The sequence below is a fragment of the Sturnira hondurensis genome, unplaced genomic scaffold (assembly GCF_014824575.4).
Source record: "Sturnira hondurensis isolate 20B ecotype Veracruz unplaced genomic scaffold, ASM1482457v3 Scaffold0019835, whole genome shotgun sequence".
In the NCBI taxonomy this organism is placed as follows: Eukaryota; Metazoa; Chordata; class Mammalia; order Chiroptera; family Phyllostomidae; genus Sturnira; species Sturnira hondurensis.
Genome location: NW_028092466.1, coordinates 4321512 through 4340761, shown reverse-complemented (window position 1 = coordinate 4340761; position 19250 = coordinate 4321512). Strand labels below are relative to the sequence as shown.

Genomic DNA, 19250 nt, shown 5'->3' with positions numbered 1-19250 from the left:
GGGACCCAAGTGACAAGAAGGAAGCAGCCCTGGGAAGCTCTGGGCGAAGGGCATTTCAGGGGCGGCAGCAGGGGATTGGAGTCCGGGAAAAGAAGGTAGAAGTCATGGGGAGGTGGTGCATGGAGAGGGAGCCCCTCTCCACCAAACTCCCTCTCTCTCTGAGATTCTCAGAGAAACAGACAGCCAGCCAGAGGCCCACATAAAGCTACACACTTGCCCCATATACGGTGCCTCCCAGCTCCTCACCCCTCCCTGCTCCCTCCCCTACGGAAGCCCCTATGCTCCACTTCAGATGTTCCAATATGGGATAACGAGAAGACAAAGACCAGATAAGACTTGTTTTGGGGATATAAAGGAACAAAAAAAAAACAACCACACATTCCAAAAGACACAGAAAACACAGGAAGGAAAGGGCACTGTCATGTTTCTGTTGTCTTAGAGGCCCCTTTGCATTGTGGGATGATGTAGGTGAGCAGGTGCTGTCTTTCTGCAGACCTGTCAGAGAGGGCTGAGGGACATGAACTGCATCTTTGTGGGAAAGTGGGGAATGTGGGGGGATGAGACCCTCGTGAGTATGGGGAAAGTGGGTGGCAGAAGGGCTGGGGTAAGGAAGACAGAGAAGGGGGCATGACATGGATGGTGCAGATGATACAGAGGACTGTGGGTAACCTGGTGAATCCTGAATTCTCTCTCCCCCTCTTGCGCATCCTCTACCAGGTACCTACCTCTCTGTCATAGCCCCGCACTACCTCCTGCTAGAGTCCATCCTCCTCTCCCCTGCCCCCTGTGGCTCCTCACCCTCCTCTGAATCACCTGGTAGGTGTGGGAGGAGGGATCAGTCTCCCAGTGCTTTCCTGGCTGGTGGGGGTGGTAGGGGTCCGTACAAATGTCCCAGCTGGTAGAGAGGTTCAATGACCCATTTGGGCAGTCCTGGAGCTGCCGTCACTCTGATCCTTCACATTCTGTCGTGCTGGGGAGGTGAAAGAAACTTGTATTTTCACCGGGTTTGGAAAGGTGCAGGTGTGTCTCAGGCCCCGGGGGAGGTGCCTGAGAGGACGAGGTGGGGAAGCTGGGCCCCATTGGAAGTGTCTCCCTCTCTGAGTCAGTATATGCTCTCTCCCTGCTCATCAGTCCTGCTCCTGCTCTTCAGGTTTGTGGCCTCCATGTATGGGGAGCTGTTAATAATGCAGATAGGACAGGGCACCATGTCTCTGCACTGGCCCTTCTGTGGCCTCTGGGTCAACATCGTTGTGGCCATTATCACTGGTGAGCTGAGGGGGATGCAATCACGACCACAGATGGGTGAGAGGCATCCTCCCTTTCCCGGCAGCCTGCTCACTAGCCACTCCCCCTCTCCTGTTCTGGTCCCACAGACGGTCCATCCCACTTCCTGAGGTCCTTCCCAGAGCCCTTCAGCCTGGCTCTGTCTGTTCCTGAAAGCGCCTCTCTTCCCCATCCCCCCACCCCACCCCACCCCCCTTTCTAGCAGGACTTGCCTCTCTTCAGCTACCGGGTATCTACTGGTTCCCGTGTTGGGGATGGCCGGTTCAGCAGGCAGGCACACCATCCCAGGCAGGAGTATGTCTCCTCCTACAGACAGCTCCTCCACCAGCCAGTTGCAGCTCGGAGGGGCTCCTGAACTTGCTCCCCAGCACACCCTGTCCAAACTACCCAATCTCCACCCTCCAGCGGCCCGAGGCAGAGCCAGGAGAGCAAAGAGAGCAAAAGGAAACAACTCCCGGGACTATCCTCTGATCCAACTGAATGACCTTCTGGCTTGGCACCCGCCACCGCCCTGCCACCTGCTCCCCTGCTCCCCTCCGGATGGTCTGAGGTGGACCCAGCACATCCGACTTGGAGTCACATCTCACTCCTTCTTGCCCATGGTTTTGTCCTTTATCCATTTTACTAGTTGGCTTACCCACTTGTCCCCAGGCCCCTGGAATCACACTGCCCTTCACTTCTGAAACTGTTCCCACTCCATCCACCTTTGGAAATCTAAAGCTGCCTTGGGTAGGAAGGGGTTGGGGTTGAATTCATTTTATGGGGTCCTCTTAAAGAAAAAAAATACAAAATATGGTACAAAAATGAGTTTTTATTTAAAATGATAAAAGTGATAAATCACACCTTTGGGTGGTGGTCCCTGAGCAGACAGATGGGCCTCCCCTTGTTCGCGCCCTTGCTGGCTCTTCAGCAAACAGGTTTATCATATCTGATAAACCCGGTATGGCCAAGATTGAGAAATTTGATAAGTGAAATTGAAGAAGACAGAAAGGCAAGAGAAAAATCTACTGCCTTCCAAAGAAACGACTGAATAGGAGAAGCAAGCAGGTAAATTGTAATGAGGCTCGCACCTCCAATATGCACTATACAGTCCACAAGCATTGCCTTCTTATTTTACTTCTTCTGGCTGTGTAACTTTGTAAAATGCAAAGAAGTTGGATTAGTTTAAATGACTTTGCGGCCCGTTTTCACATCAGGGAACGACTGACATCGAAGGCTGCACCTGCCTCTCTCAACTGCCTGGCTGGCTGGGCAGGGAAGGAAAAGAACTTGCACATTGGTGAAGGAAGAAGTTTGGTGGGAGCACAGTGAGACCTAGAGTGAAAACCAAGCTGGTTCAAGGTGTCCTGCAGGCTGTAAAATGCAGTTTAATCAGGGTGTCATTTTTGTTGTTGTTGTTAAAATGATTTCAATTATTGGAACTCGCAATTAAAAAAATGCAAATTAAAAGGTTTAAAACCTGTCCTGGCTGGTGTAGCCCAGTGGATTGAGCACGGGCCTCTAAACCACAGGATCGCTGGTTTGATTCCTGGTCAGGGCACATGCCTGGGTTGTGGGCCAGGTCCCCATTTGGGGGGCACGTGAGGGGTGACCACACGTTGATATTTCTTTCCCTCTCTTCTCCTTCCTGTCCCCTCTCTCTCTTAAAAAAAGGTTTAGAGCCTCAAAAAAATAATAAGTCACTTATTTTTAAAAGCTAACAAATACAATGAGCAACATGAAAACCCAGAAAATTAATTTTATTTGCTTTTCTTGCTATTCTAATAGGTGTATAGTGGTATTTCACTGTGGTTTTTGAAAGGGTTTCTCAGACTCCACCGAGGAAGAAATGCTGCCAATCAGCCACAAAGTTAGGCAATATAGAGCTTTATTGGGGTTTGTGTTCCCTGGGTGAAGCTCCCCAGTCCGAAGAGTGGGGTCAGGGAAGTCACCATGTGAATAGGGAAAATGGTGGGGTTTTATTTCATTGGCTCCCTGTGGGAGCTGGGGATTGGTCCCCTCTGAACAAAGCGACAATACATCATCGGTGGTTTTTTCCTCGGACTCAGACTGCTACGTGGATATCTGTTTTGGCAAAGCCTGCCCTTTCATCTCTCTGGTTTGACGTCAGCCATCTTTTCCAGATTGTAGTCTGGGCGCCATTTTGATTGTGCGCCATTTTGACTGTAGGCCAGGCACCATTTGAATTGTAGTCCGGCCGCCATTTTATCCTACCCTGCCCATCCTGACAGTTTTAATTTGCATTCCCTAATGACAGTGATGCTGAGTATCTTTTCATGTGATCACTGGCCATTTGAATACCTGCTTCGGTGAAGTGTTTGTTCAAATCTTTTAGCCTTCTAAAAACTGGGTGGTTTATTTTCTTATTATTGTGGTTTGAGAGTTCTTTATATATTTTGAATAATTCTTTTATCAGATATGTGATTTAAAAACGTTTTTTCCCAGTCTGTGGCAGAAATTCTTAATTTTGAGGTCACTTCTTGCTCTGTCTTTTGGCAGCAGTTTTTTTTTCTTCTCAATTCTGTTCAGTTGGTGTATAAAAGGCAATGAAGCTTCCCGCAGAGACAGAGCCAGGCAAGCAGGACACACACCGACAAGCAGGTCTCTCCACTGTTTTCCTGTGTGTCCAAGCCCTACAGCCTGAGACATTCTGGGGAAGAGGGGCCAGCCACCCGGTGTCCTACAGCCTGCCTGCTTGCTAATTGTGTGATCCTCAGACCAGCAGCAGGGGCATGAGCTGGGGGCTTGTTACCAGGGAGGCATCTGCATTGTAAGGAAATACCCAAGTCAGCAGCACACACATTCCAGTCTGAGAAACACACCACCACCAACAGGCCCACTTGAAAGAAGAATGCACACTTTCACAGATGCAAAACAGAGGGAACCTTGGAGCTTGTGGACTCTGACTATTGAAATATCCTAGCAATGCCAGGGCCTGGGGGCTTGCCACAAAGGAGATTCACACTGACACATGTGCCAGGGTGAGTTGTCCTGGAGTGGGACTGTTTCTGAGTGTCATGCAGGCAGCAACACAAGTCCACATGGACAATCAGGGAGTGACCAACAAGGCTGTGTAGCCCAAGTTCATGTTCTACAGGTCAGCCTTGCCCACTGTCACTGAGAGGCTATTTCCCAGAAGGGATGTCCAGGCACCTGGCACCTGTCTTCACTGATGGAGTGGTGGGCAGTTTCCTTCCCAGAAACCTCCTAGCCTTACATTCCATTCTGGCTGCTCTCTGTACCTGTGTGAGCAAGTTACCACTAATTTTAGAATGCTTGGCTTCCTTTCTTTTGGGAAACTATTCTTCCCCAAGTCCATGTGGTTCCAGTGGGTTGTCAGTCAGAGCATCCACCTTCCCATGTTTCTCTGGTTCCCATTTAGCTCTAGGCCTAGATGTTCAGCATCCTCTTTGAGTCTGTGTTTACTCAGTATTCCCCCAATACATTCCTTTTTGCCTAACCGAGTTTGGGTCTGCTTGCAACTGAAGAATTCTCACTGATACACAGCCTTACAAGAAAGTTGGCGAGTACTGACGCTAGCCCATAAAGCACCTTTATGCCTTTCACCTTGTGGTTAAAAGACAGTCCTTCTGAATAGATGGAGCAGTAAATGGCTTGGTGGGGAGCAGCACCTTTATGAAATATAGAACAAAGTACCTCTTCCTCAAGGCTTCCTCCATGGGAGCACTCTTAGAGGAGCGTGGCTTGTCAGGCAGAATGAGGACTGGAGTTCAGTTCTCACTCACCCCTCCACTGTGTGCTATTGTGCAGAGTGCATCTTGCACAACCTTATATAGAGATCCTGTTGTTGGGTGCCCCTCCCTTCCCTTCAGCTCTCTTCTCCTCTTTCCACCTTCTAGTTTACCTCCTCTAGGCTTTTACTTGGGCAACATTGAGGCTAATAACAGCTCTGTTTACTCTTGTAGCTATCATGAAGTCTTCCGTGCTTTGTCCATCTGTTGATTCTAAAAGATGAAACTCAATTAACAGTGTTTAGCTTAGGTATTGTGACTTATAAATATCTTTCAATGCAGGGCTAGTAACCACTAAGATTACATTTCCTTTCTTGAGCTCTTTTAATTACCTTTTCAGAAACAGATTTTATACATTCACAGGATTATATGAAATATATATTAGTTACAAATGATTTTAATATAATGAACCTTTCACCCAAATCAAGAACCAATACCCTACTTCCAGCGATGTGCGTGTGCCATAGGATCCTCCCTGACCCTGTCCCCTGCTTCCCCGGAGAAACAGACAGTGTTACTTTTTTGTGTTTATCATTCCACTGCTTTTTAAAAAAAACATGCAATCACAGTAGTATGTATGCACACACTGTTTTGTTTACTTGTAACTTGTTTATGAGCTCTATACAAATGGCATCATGTTTTTGGTGTATTTTTCTGGGAATTCTGTTTTTCAGAAAACATTCTATTTCCAAGATTCTTCCACGTGGTTTTGTGTTGTTGTTAGAACTATTTATTATGATTAGAAACTCTTAGAAACCCCAGGAAAAACTAAAACAGATCCAAGGAAGGAAACACAATCCTAATTATCACTAGCTCTGCATGAATGACATTTCCAGGAGGCTTAGCACCCCCTCTCCCATGCCTCAGAACGTGCCTCAGAGTTACTCCAACCTGTGGCTGATGCAGCTAGAGAGTTTGTTTGCAGACTCCCTACCTGTCATTAGTTTGTGGGTCAGCTTCCAGATTCAGGTGTTCCTGACCATGGCTGAGTGTCTTAGGGATGGCACTTGTCTCTGGCAGGGCTGAAGAGTGTTTGGACTCGAGACTGAGAAGTCTCCTCTCTAATGGCCAAAGGTAAATAGTGTCTCACTATGTGGACCACAGGAGAGGAGAAGGTTGGTCTGCAGAGGGAGAGCAAGATGTTCAAGGAGAAGCAAGACCAGAGTCAGAGTGGTAGGGCCTGAATGTTTGTGTCCCCCCAAATCCAGTGTTGGAAAACACCCCCCCCCAAGTTGATAGTATCAGAATGTAAGTGTTTGGGAGGTGATTAGGTCAGGGTGGAGCCCTCCTGGATGGGATTAGTGCCCCAATAAAACAGATCTAATCTGTGGGGTTAGATCCCGCAGAGCTCCCTAGCCCCACGTGAAGACACTCAGCAAAAACTCTGTGACTTGGAAGTGGGGCCTCACCCAGCCATGCTGACCACGACAGCACCATGATCGTGGACTGCTAGTGTGTGAATTTCTGACTCCTACCATTCCTGAGGTTCGGCTCTGCACATGACCTCAGGATTCATGACTGACTCCCCTTTTACTTAAATTAATTTAGGTTCTCTTTTATCATCTGTAGCCACTAATATTCGAGGGTGTCTGCCAAAAACCTCTGTTTTTGTTCCATCTCCATTTGCTAGTGAGAGAGCACAAAAACAATTAAAATGACAATTTAACAATAACAACCACCACTTTCTGGGAATTTAATGTGAACCAATGAGTCCTTTTTATTCATGATCTCATTCAACATTCAATCTAAGTCTGAGACAACTATTGCCGTCCCTGTGTTAAAGATGAGTGAACTGAGCCACAAAGAAGCTTATATGACTCATCCAGGTTCACAAGGTTATTAAGAGGAAAGCTCATTATTCACACCTCTGCCTTTTGAACCCTAAAGCCTGTGTGCCTAACCACATGCATCATTGTCTCCACAAAGTAAGCCAATCCGGTGGGATTCAAATTTATATCCCACATCTGAAAGGCTTGCACCTCCTGGTAATTCCAGGGGCTAACCGAGGTCTGGAAGCTACTATGATCGGCCTGCCATAGGAGACTCAGATTTCTTTTCCTGTAATTTAAAAGGGAGATTAGGAAAATCTCAGGCTGCATGATATCCACATACCCTGTCCTTATCCTATGTCCCCCCCCCTTCTGAGGCTGAGCCAAAAACACCTAAAAAAGAAAGAAGAGGGAGGGGAATGGCAACTGTTGACTGGAAGTGAGTGGTCGTGAGAGGGTGGTGAAGGGGTTGGGGGAAGTAGTGAGAAGGCTAGTTACACCTCTGCAAACACGTGCAAGTGTTTTCCTGGGGAGAGACTTCTTCTCCCTTCTCCTGCTCCATCAGTGAGTATTTGGGGTTAGTGTTAGGGCAGACGAAATAGAGAAAAGGAGACTCTCAGACACCACTGCTCTTTGGTGAAGGGAGGAGTAAGAGCCACAGTTCTGAGTTGGGACCTGAGGAGCAGGTGGTTGAGGAGTTGGAGCTGAAGCTGTGGGCACCTCCCCCACTTGCCTGCCCCGCTCCCCAATATTCCATGGCAGTTAGGGGCCCTGTCCTGCTGAGAGGGTGTTTTTTTCCAGATCTCAGGCCCTGGGGGTGGGGGGCAACTGCTCTGCCTGATGAACATGTTTAGAAGATGAGGGACAAGTAGGCCTGGGAAGGGAAGGGGAGATGGGGTGGGGGATAAAAAGGGATAAAGAGGATGCTCAAGATGGGGACAGGGGACATTAGGGGTGAGTTCCCTGGATCAGGAGGAGGAAGCGCTAGAAGCCTGGAAAGGGAGGGGAGGGTTGGAAAGGCAAATGGGACAGTGATGAACCTGGGACAAGAAGAGGGGGTGCAGAACTTTTCCTTTGCCCCCCAACAGAAACAGGCAGTCGCCTATGATGTACAACTGGGACTCTCCTTTGGCCCTCAGATGAAAATTAAACACGCTTCCCAGTGGAGAGGGCCGAAGCTGGCCTCAGGGCTCAGCCTGATTGCCTTCATCCTGCTGCTGATCATGGCCTTCTCCACAAAATGGCTGTACCCCTCTTCAAGCCGCTTCTACCAGCGCTGGCCCACAAATGTTACTCGTAGAATCTACACATCGGCTGTTATCATGTCCATGGGACTCCTTCAGATCTGCAGATCCAAGAAATGTCCCATCTCAGAGAGCAGGAAAGGTGAGACCCTCTAACCCTGGCCTCCAGCCTGAGTTCACCCCTGCATTTATACCCTGGTGTTCTTGTCCCCTCCTTCTGGTCATCCCCACTGCTTTGGCTGGTAAGATGACTCCACTGGCACCAAGACTGGCACAAAGGCTCATTTTGCTCTCCCAGCCTGGCCAATTGAAAGTGTTACTGCTTTGAAAAGGCTTGCAGTCAAGTCTGCTTATAAAAATGTGGTGAGGGCCCTGGCCTCTTAGCGCAAGTGAATCACCCGTTAATCTCATAACTGCATTTCCTTTCTCTAGGCTTCCATAGCAGAGCTCTGGGAGGAGTTCCCAGAGTGCTCTCCCCCAGGCCCTGGTCACAGCCATTTTTCTTCCTTTTGGTATTTTAGGCTTTGCTTTTCAGGGCCATCTATGGGTTTCCACATGTGGTCTTCCTCCCCTTTCCTTCCTGGCTTCTTGCAGCTGCTTCATTGTCCATCTTGTTAATGTCACATCCTGCTGGCCTCTCGCTTTCCAGGTTTGGGCCTCCTTTCTCAGAGCTGTGGAAACCAGAGGCTTTGACCCTCACCCCCTACTCATTTCCATTTCTTCATTCATATTAACATTTAAAAAATTTTTACATAGCTTTTATTTTCTTCCATTATGAAAGCAATGCATTTAAAAATATTTTTTTAATCTATTTTCAGAGAGAGGGGAAGGGAGGGAGAAAGAGAGGGAGAGAACCATTGATGTACGAGAGAAACATCAATCAATTGCTTCTCCCACTCCCCCAACTGGAGCCCTGGCCCAAAACCGAGGCATGTGCCCTAATGGGGAACTGAACCTACAATCCTTCAGTTCACAGGCTAGTGCTCAATCCACTGAGCCCACACCAGCCAGGGAAATACACTGTTATTGCAATATATTTCAGGAAACAAAAGCTATCATTTATCACACACTTATTTTATTTGCTCATTTTAATCCTCAATCAACTCTGATGGGGCATTTATCTTAATTTTACAGATGAGAACATTGAGACTCAGATTAAGTGCCTTGCCCAGGGTCGTAAAGATGTTAGGTTGGACCACATGAAATGGCCGACATTTGACTGTGTTTCATCTATAAAAAGGAGCAATTCATCTGGATTAACCTAATAATGGCATGTTTACAATTGTATAACTCAGGTGTGTCTTTCTCCAAAATTCATGTGAGCACCTAACTTGCTTTGTAGTGCTATTCAAAGACAGCCACTAGCAGTGTGTTGAGCACTCAGTGTTTTCCAGACTTAAAAAAAAAATTGAACAAATTTTAAATGACTTACACAGTTGTATTCATTCTTCATAAACAATTTTTTATATTTTAAATTATTTTATTATTTAATTTATATTATTTTAAAATTTATCTTTACAATATATAGTAAACTTTTCCTTAAGTGACTATAGTATTCAACTTAATAAATTTATCACCTCTTACTTGACTCTTTTATTTTTCTATTCCTGGCAAATTTATTTCTAACTTCATATTTGAGAATGATGAAAGGAACAGAATTTATTAATCATAAAGTTTTCTCTGTGTTTAATACTAATTCTTTGGTATAGATTTCCTAAAGTGGGTTTACTGGATCAAATTGTTGGTGGTGAAAATGTCCCAGGTGTTAGGCCAGTTGAGTCAGACTGGACCTTGGTACTTGAGTTCTGGCTAGGAAAGAATTCAGAGTCAAGACTCAAACTATGAGAGAAAGTTTATTCAGAAAGTCACAGAGGTAGAAGTGAGCCATAGAAGAAATGGCCTCAGGAAGTTACAGAGGCAGAAGAAGGGCCCTTGGTGCTTAGGAGAAAGAGAGAGGCAAGGAAAAAAAACATGGGGGAAGGGTGTGTGGAAAGGTATGGGTGGGCTCCATAGAGAGAGCCTTGCTGGGTCCTAGGCTTGATGGTCTTTATCTGGAAGTCTCAGGGAGAATCCCAATAGAATATTCATCAACTTTCCAGGTGTGTCCTTTCAGGGCTGTGGTCTCTACTGATTGGTTGGTGCCAGAGCAGGAAGTCATTAGTCAGTGCAGCTGGTCCTGGTGTTGGTGTCAGCCAGGTTGCTTGTCTGGTTTTGCTGCATTTCTGGGCTTGGAGCTGAAACACAACTGAGATGTAGATGTACTTGATGTGGGTCAGAACCTCGCTGTGCTGGGGGTTTAAGGGCTACTCTCCAGCCTCCTTGTTCTTCCCCCTCTAAGTGGGGGGGCATCTAACCCACATAATTAGCAACATGCCAGGGGAGGAAAGGTTAGGGGAGGGTCCAGACCACTGACCAGTGATTGCTAGGGGAGGGAAGGTTACCCTGGAGGTGAAGTCCCTGTTTTCCCAGTTTTGCCTGTTGCTAGGCATCCAGGGCTTTCTGCCTTGGTGACCTTCTGACCTGGCCCATCATCCTTGCTCTGCTCTTGTCTAACTGCCTACTATAAAAATAGTATAAATATTTTAAAGCCCTTAATAACATTTCCTATGTTGCTTTAAAAAAGTCTGATAGCAATTTATGCTTCCACTAATACTGTATGAGAAGGCTTGTTTCCTTGCACTTTTGCCAGCAATGACTGTTAACTTTATATATATTTAAATTAAATATATATATTTTTAAAGATTTTATTTATTTATCTTTAGAGGGGAAGGGAAGGAGAGAGTGAGAGAAATATCAGTGTATGGTTGCCTCTTGTGTGTCCCCTGCTGGGAACTGGCCTGCAACCCAGGCATGTCCTGCCTGGGAATCAAACCACGATCCTCTGGTTCGCAGGCCTGCGCTCAATCCACTGAGCTACACCAGTCAGGGCTGAAATATATAATTTTTTAATTAAAAAAAAATCACACAGCCCTGATCAGTGTAGCTCTGTTAGGCATTGTCCCGTGAAGCTAAATGTCACCAGTTCTATTCCCAGTCAGGGGACATGCCTGGGTTCCAGGTTCGGTCCCTGGTCGGGCGCATACATGAGGCAATCTATCAATGTTGCTTTCTCACATCTATGTTTCTCTCCCTCTTTCTCCCTCCCTTCCCCTCTCTCTAAAAATAAATAAATAAAATCCTTAAAAAATAAAATAAAATACTTCCGCCAAGATGGAGGCATAGGTGGAAACACTGTGCCTTCTCCCACAACCAAGTTTGAATACAACAAAGGTTTGGAGAAACAAAGACACAACCAAACGACAGAAAATTGAATTATACGGAAGTCCGACTACATCTAACCGTTCAACGACGGTAAGAGGGGCGGAGCCAGCAGCGAGCAGGGTCGGGCAGGACAGGGCCCCCGACCCAGGCGCGCAGGCAGACGGGAACCAGTTGGGGTGCGGGGCAGACCGCGGGCGCATATTCGCGCACAGTGAGACAGACCACGCAGGCCCCAGGGGGCGAGGGCTGACGGCGGTGGCACACTCGCGTGCAGTGGGACGAAACGCGTGGGCCCGGTGACGGCAGCAACTGCGGCACCGGTGAGGGCCGTGGCGGCAGGCGGCGGACAGGACGCCATAGTCCCTCTTTGACCCCGCCCCCACATACAGCGTCACAACCCAGCGACTTAGTTGCCCTGCTATGGTGAACACCTAGGGCTCCGATCCTGCTACGGAACAGGCACGAACAGCCCAAAAGATGGCGCAAGAAGAACTCAAAGTCCCAGAGCCAACCACTAACTCTAAGCGACTGACAAATTGCCGGCCTCTCAGAAGCACAGTTCAAGACACTATTTATCAGGATGCTCACAGAACTGGTAGATTATAGTCACAAATTAGAGGAACAAAGTCACAAATTAGAGGAACATATGAAGGCTAAACTAATTGAAATGAAGGGAGATGCACAGGAAACCAATAGTGATGGAAAGGAAACTGGGACTCAAATCAATGGAATGGACCAGAAGGAAGAACAAAACATCCCACCAGAAAGGAATGAAGAAATGAGAATTCAAAAAAATGAGGAGAGGCTTAGGAACCTCCAGGACATCTTTAAACGTTCCAACATCCGAATTATAGGGGTACCAGAAGGGGGAAAGAAACAGCCACGAGTGGAAAACGTATTTGAACAAATAATAAAGGAGAACTTCCCCAGTCTGGCAAAGGAAATAGACTTCCAGGAAATCCAGGAAGCTCAGAGAGTGCCAAAGAAGTTGGACCCAAGAAGGAACACACCAAGGCACATCATAATTACATTAGCCAAGACCAAAATGAAGGAGAGAATCCTAGAAGCAGCAAGGGATAAGGGGACAGTCACCTACAAAGGAGTACCCATCAGACTGTCAGCGGATTTCTCAAAAGAGACCTTACAGGCAAGAAGGGGCTGGAAAGAAGTATTCCAAGTCATGAAATCCAAAGACCTACAGCCAAGATTGCTTTATCCAGCAAAACTTTCATTTAGAATGGAAGGACAGATAAAGTGCTTCTCAGATAAGGTCAAGTTCAAGGAGTTCATCATCACCAAGCCCTTATTATATGAAATGCTAAAGGGACTTATATAAGAAAAAGAAGATGAAAAATATGAACAGTGAAAGGACAGCAAACACACAGTTATTAACAACCACACCTAAAACAAAAGCAAACCAAGAAGACAGCTAGATCAGGAGTGGAACCATAGAAATGAAGAACACATGGAGGGTTAGAAACAGGGGGGTGGGAGGGGGAGAAGAGGGGAGAAGGCACAGAAAATAGCATAGATGGTAGGCAGAAAATAGATAGGGGGGAGGGCGAGAATAGTGGGGGAAATATAGAATCCAAAGAACTTGAGACACGTGGTTATAAACTAAGGGGGGGAGAATGGTGGGGGAGGGAGGGTGTGGGTGGAGGGGATTGAAGCGGGGGAATAGAACAACTGTAATGGTATAATCAATAAAATATATTAAAAAAATAAAAATAAAATAAAATAAAAAACATTATGTAGTTATTGTGGGAAATGCAGAAAGTTTAAGAAAAAATAAAAATCACCTAAAATTTCCCCACACAGATATAATCACAATTGACATCATAATGGATATAATTCCAGTCTTTCATGCATATATATATATACATAAAATAAATACACATAAATAAATACATAATTTTATTTTATTTTTATCTTTTTTTGAATTTATTGGGGTGCCATTGGTTAATAAAATTATATAGGTTTGGGGCATACGATTCAATTATTGTTTATTTTTATTTTAATAAATATATATTTTTAAAAATCAGAATCATTCTATATGCCCTATGTTGCAAATTACACTTTTCAGTTGTGAGTATTTGCTCATATCATTAAATAATTATTCTAGAATGTCACCTATGTTTAATATTTATTTGATCAGGTAGTATATAGAGTCAAAATTCAAAAATACAGATCCACATAGTGAAGTGAGTCCCCAGGCTCTGACTTTCAGGCTGCCTCACAGGGTCTCCTTTATTCCTAGAGACACTATCTGGAGACAATCTTCTGTCACATCATCATTTTTAATTAACACATAATAATCCAATGTATGGGTACACTATAATTTACTTAACAAATCTCTTGTTGGACATATTCATATCTCTTCAGAGAAGATCTATACATATTTTGGTGCAGATCTTGGATTACTTCCTTAATGTAAATTCCAAAAAGAAGCATTTACAGTTTTCTGTTTTACTTTGTTTTTGTTTTTGTGCTGTATCACTCATCAGAAAATGCTGCCCACTAACAGGGTGTGAAAGCACCTCTTTTTTTTCTAAATGCTTTCCTACACTAGATATAATTACTTTTGTTTTGATCTTTGCTAATTTAATAGATTTGAAAAGTCACTGTGAATTTACAATTCTTTTGTTGAGCTTCATGTATTTATTGGACATTCAGATTTCTTCTTTTGAGAATTGCAGTTCAATTTCTCTGCCTATTTTTTCTATTGAGGAATTTGTTGTTTTTTTAAAGATTGTATTTATTTCTTTATTTTTAGAGAGAGGGGAAGGAAAGGAGAAAGAAAGGGAGAGAAACATCAATGTGTGGTTGCCTCTTGCATGTCCCCCACTGGGGACCCAGCCCGCAACCCAGGCATGTGCCCTGACTGGGAATCAAACCAAAGACCTCTTGGTTCACAGGCCGGTGCTCAATCCACTGAGCCACACCAGCCTGGGCAAGGAATTTGTTTTTATATGGTTAGGATTATCAAACAATCTCCATCAATAACCACTGCCTGTTTAATAAATGAAAGTGGTATTTTGCCCTGGCTGGTGTAGCCCAGTGGATTGAGCACGGGCCTGTGAACCAGAGGATCGAGGTTCGATTCCAGGTCAGGGCACATGCCTGGGTTGCAGGCCATTTCCCAGCAGGGGATGCAGTTCCTGGCAGGGGGCACACGAGAGGCAACCATACATTGATATTTCTCTCCCTCTTCCCTTCCCCTCTAAAGATAAATAAATAAAATCTAAAAAAAAAAGAAAGAGGTATTTTATTGTTATCTCAAATGTGCATTTCTTTGGTTATTAATGGGCTTGAAATTTTCTCATACTTGTTCATTTGATTCACTTTGTCTATTGTTAGTCCTTAGTTTATCCCGTTTTCTCCTTTTTCCCAGATGGTTTTAAGCTGTGGACTAATCGCCCAGTCTTTGGGATGGCCAAGATAACCTTCAGGCTGGCCCTGGTGCTGGGCTTCATCCTCACCATTTGGTTGCACCTGCTGTACATACCTGGTCTGCAGAGAGTGCCCTACTCTAGCTGGATTGGGATTTTCATGAGCTTCTGTGAAGGTGCCCCCTAGCTCTGGAAAAGGTCCTTAGTTTATCCCAATCCACGTTTTCCTAGGAGCTTCTCTCTCTTCCTTTCTTTGGGAGTGAGGTAACAGTTTTGTGGGTGGTGGCAGAACAGAACTGGTATTTGTTGACTGAAAACTGATTTCCATCATTTCGTGGTCACTGGAGAGGTAGAGGTGAGGGGTTGATTCCCATGAACCTCTGGGGCTGTGCACTGCATGTGTGATGGTGGGAATTGTGGGTTGCAGCTGTAGCTCAGCAGATGAGGAAAAGTCCCTGTGGGTGGACAAGACATCTCTGCTTCCTGTCTCCTAGTTGTCTTCATTTTCTCCACCCTCATGTTGTTTCCTGTTAACGTCTGGATTTTCGAGTTGAAGAGAAATTTATCGATCCCCATTGGGTGGAGCTATTTCATTGGCTGGGTGGTGTTCCTCCTATATGTCACCTGTGGTGAGTGGTCTGGAGGGGCCTGGGAAGGAGGAGGCGGGGGATGGAAGGGACGTGGGTGGGTCAGAGCAGAGAAGGTTTGGAGAGAGGGTGGGAGGTTTTTAGGGACTTCTTTCTGGCCTCACACTGCTTGCCACTTTCTTTCCATGCTCTGACTTTCACCTCCCCCATCCTCTTATCTTTTCCCAGCGGTTCTCTGCTACTTCGACAATAAAAATCTCTGGAGTCTGATTCTGAGCCATCCCTCTGGCACCGTATCCTAGAACAGCAGTACCAGATCAGTTTCTCTGAATGAATGGTCTCAAGCATCTTTGTCACCCAGGAAGAAGTCCTGGATCCTGAGCAAGAGAAGGGGCCTCTGTAACCTTTTCTGAACTCCAGGCACCAAGTTCTGTCCATTTATCTGAATCGCCCTCCTCATTCTTCCCTACAACCCTTAAGTTATTTGGCCCTTCTCAATGCAAATAATTAAACAGGGAGGATTTTAGGCCTGTTTTGCACCCTCTTTCTTTGTCTCTATTTTGCCTACAGTTTTGGGTTATGTGGAATAAATTGTCTCCTGTTTATCATGTCTGGCAGTTGTTGAGACAAGACAACTTGAAGAAGGAGAGGAAGAGAGAAAGAACAAATTTGTTTTCGAGTTCTTTCTACCTAGGAGCCTTTTGGCACCCTTTGGTCCCCAAACCTTCCCAGCCTCTCCTACAGTATACTTGTACACAAGCAAATACCTCTCGAGAACTAAGCCTCTTCAAACTTTATTTTCTCCGTCCCAATATTTGTTAGTTAGTAGGTAGGGAGGAATGATCAGGAGAGAGATATCACTTATGAATTTGTTGACATAATTATTCATGGTGAAGAACTCGAGAGAAAAATAGCCCTTGGGTAAGAGGTGGGTTAAACAATGAGAACACTACAGGGGGCATGGTTCTACCCAAAACTTAGCAGTTTCAAATAATAAACATTTATTATCTCGCATAGTTTCTGGGATCAGGAACCTGGAAGCAGCTTGCTTAGCTGAGTGATTCTTGCTCAGAGTCTCTCATGAGGTTATAGTAGAGATGTCAGCTGGGGCTGCAGTCATCCAAAAGGTTATATGAGTCCGGACGATCTTCTTCCAATGTGATTCACTCACGTGGCTTTGGGCAGGAAACCTCAGTTCCTTGCCACAGGGCCTCTACACGGGCTGCTTGAGAGTTCAGAGCCAACTTTCCCTGGAGTGAGTTGTCTAAGTGAATAAACTCCAGTGACTTTTATGACCTAGTCTTGGAAGAAACATGCTGTCACTTCCACGATATTTAATTTGTTAGGAGCAAGTCACTAAGTCCATCTGCCACTTAAAGGGAGGGGCAATAAGCTTTACCTCTCAAGGAGAATAATATCAAGAACTATCACAGTCTGCCTCTGGCCACAAATTATTACTTTCTTCCCACGTGAAAAACACACTCCTCTTTCCCAAGGGCCCAAAGTCTCCTCTTCTCTCATCAGTGAGCGGAAAGTTCAGAATCTTGCTGTGTTGTGAACTGGGGAGTGAGACCCCTTAGGGAGTCTTTAGCAATATTCCACCAAGGCTGTAGAAATTACACTCAGGGAAGCTTAGAGGATTTATTCACAGGTCCTAGAAGAGGGAGGTCTGGCATACAGGGGGCCACAGGGCAGAGTGCTGAGGGAGTAGGCTCAACCTAGCAGATGGGGAGTCAAGAGAGTGAGAACCCATGTGAGAGTGATTTTACCGGTCAGGGTGGGGTACACAAGCAAGAGGCATAAGCGAATTTTGTCGGCGTACTTGAATGTCAAGAGGTCACAGTCAGCAGATGGCAAGAAGGGAAACTGTTGCAGGAACCGGCCTTATCAGGTGCACCTGATCACCTTGTGGGGTGATCACAGCCTGTTTTAGGGGATGTTGAAACATCAGGAAATACATTTACCAAATATACAATACACTTGCTGCCTGTTATGGGCTGAATTGTGTCTCCCCCACCCAAATTCATATGTTGAAGCCCTAATCTCCAATACCCCAGAATGTGACTGTATTTGTGGTAATTAAGTTAGAATGAGGCGGTGAGGGTGGGCTCTAGTCCAATCTGACTGATACCCTTTATAAGAAGTGGGTATGAGGAACACAAAGAGACACCAGGGATGTGTGTGCACCGAGGAAAGACCATGTGAGGACACAATGAAAAGGTGGCCATCTGTAAACCAAGTAGGGAGGTCTCAGAAGAAACCAAACCTCTCTACACCTTGATCTTGGACTTCTAGCCTCCAGAACTGTGAGAAAATAAATTTCTGTTGCTTAAACCACCCAGTCTGTGGTATTTTGTATGGCAGCCAGAGCAAACTAATATACCATCTAAATTAGACCCAGGCGCAGATGAGACTCTGTGGATATAATTTCTTACATACAACTCCTCTCAGTCTGTGTGACTGAGACCTAAAGAGACAAGTCTCCTCTCCTGTGACCTAAAGAGACAAGTCATCATTGTCTGCATATCAATACAACAGCGGGAAAGTCAAAAGATAACCATTGTAGACATTGCTGATTAAAAAGGGGGGAACTGAGAGGCACACGCGAGTCACCGGTCCATAGCAGTTCTCACATCCAGTGGGGGAAGTGTTGACATTTCCTTCATTAGGACTCAGTTTGATTTCTGTCCAGGAATGAGTCTCTGTGAATAATTTTTTTAAAGGTATAATTAAAAATACCATAAAATTTACCATTTTAAGTGCACAATTCAGGGGTTTTAGTATATTTCCTAACTATACTGCAACCATGGCTGCTATGCAATTTTCAGAATGTTTTCATCATTCTAATCACTTCCTATTCCCTTCAACCTCTGGCAACTACTAATTTACTTTTTCTTTCCTTGAATTTGCCTGTTCTCGACTTGTCATGTAAATAGAACTATACAATATGTGGCCTTTTGTGTGTCTGGCTTCTTTTGATTAGCACAAGGATTCCATGGTACAGTCACATTATAAAATGTATCAGTGCTTCATTTCTTTTTAATTTTTTTCCAGGTTTACACTTTATTGTACCAATTGAGTATCACGTGATGAGTTGACATTAGCTTCTCTGGGCATAGGAAGTTAACAGATAAGGTACAGTTTAGAGTCCTTTTTTGTTGCTTTCACAACCGGATTGTTTTAGACCTTAACTTGAAGTATGAAGCCAGTGAACAATGCTTCCATGTGTGGCCAGTACATAATTCATTCTACCGTGGGAGTGTAAGAGTTGAGATATTTTCTGATACCAGGGAATTGGAACTGGGCATCAGTTTCTGGACCTGCTGTGATTTCAAAAAGCATGAATTCTACAGGCAGTGTTCTTAAATGTACGGAGCTGCCCGTCGGTCCCCATCCCTTTCAATGGCTGGATAATATGTGGTATGGATATGCCATATTTTGTATATCTGTTTGTAAATTGATGGACATTTTAGTTGTTTCTACCTTTTGGCTATTAAGAATAATGTTGCCGTGAACAAGTTTTCATACAAAAGTTTTCAGTTCTTTAGAGTATATAACTAGGAGTGGAATTACTGGCTCGCATGTTAACTCTATCTTTAACTTCTTGAGGAACTGCCAGACTGTTTTTCTTTCTTTTTAAAGATTTTATTTATTTATGTATTTTTAGAGAGAGAGGAAGGGAGGGAAAAAGAGAGGGAGAGAAACATCAATGTGTGGTTGGCTCTTGCATGCTCCCTACTGGGCGTCTGGCCTGAAATCCCTGGCATGTGCCTTGACTGGGAATCGAACCTGTGACCCTCTGGTTTATAGGCCGGTGCTCAATCCATTGAACCACACCAGCCAGGGATCCAAACTGCCTTTCAAAGCAGCTGTCCCATTTTACATTCCCATTAGTAATGCAGGAGGATTCCAGTTTCTCTACATTCTTGCTACACATGTTACTGTCCATTTTTAAACTCTATAT

At 45.1% G+C, this 19250-nt stretch overlaps 1 protein-coding gene and 1 pseudogene across 1 annotated transcript; one reads left to right on the top strand and one right to left on the bottom strand.

Moving 5' to 3' along the window:
- Positions 1–7839: 7839 nt before the first annotated feature.
- ODF4 (outer dense fiber of sperm tails 4) lies at positions 7840–15874 on the top strand. The gene is given in 4 exon segments (XM_037028171.1): positions 7840–8191; positions 15194–15328; positions 15515–15634; positions 15637–15874. Coding segments are annotated over 4 exon segments (660 nt in total). The 3' UTR covers positions 15690–15874.
- Positions 15875–18409: 2535 nt separating this feature from the next.
- Positions 18410–18628, bottom strand: LOC118974653 (ATP synthase membrane subunit DAPIT, mitochondrial-like; annotated as a pseudogene).
- Between the last annotated feature and the right edge of the window lie 622 nt (positions 18629–19250).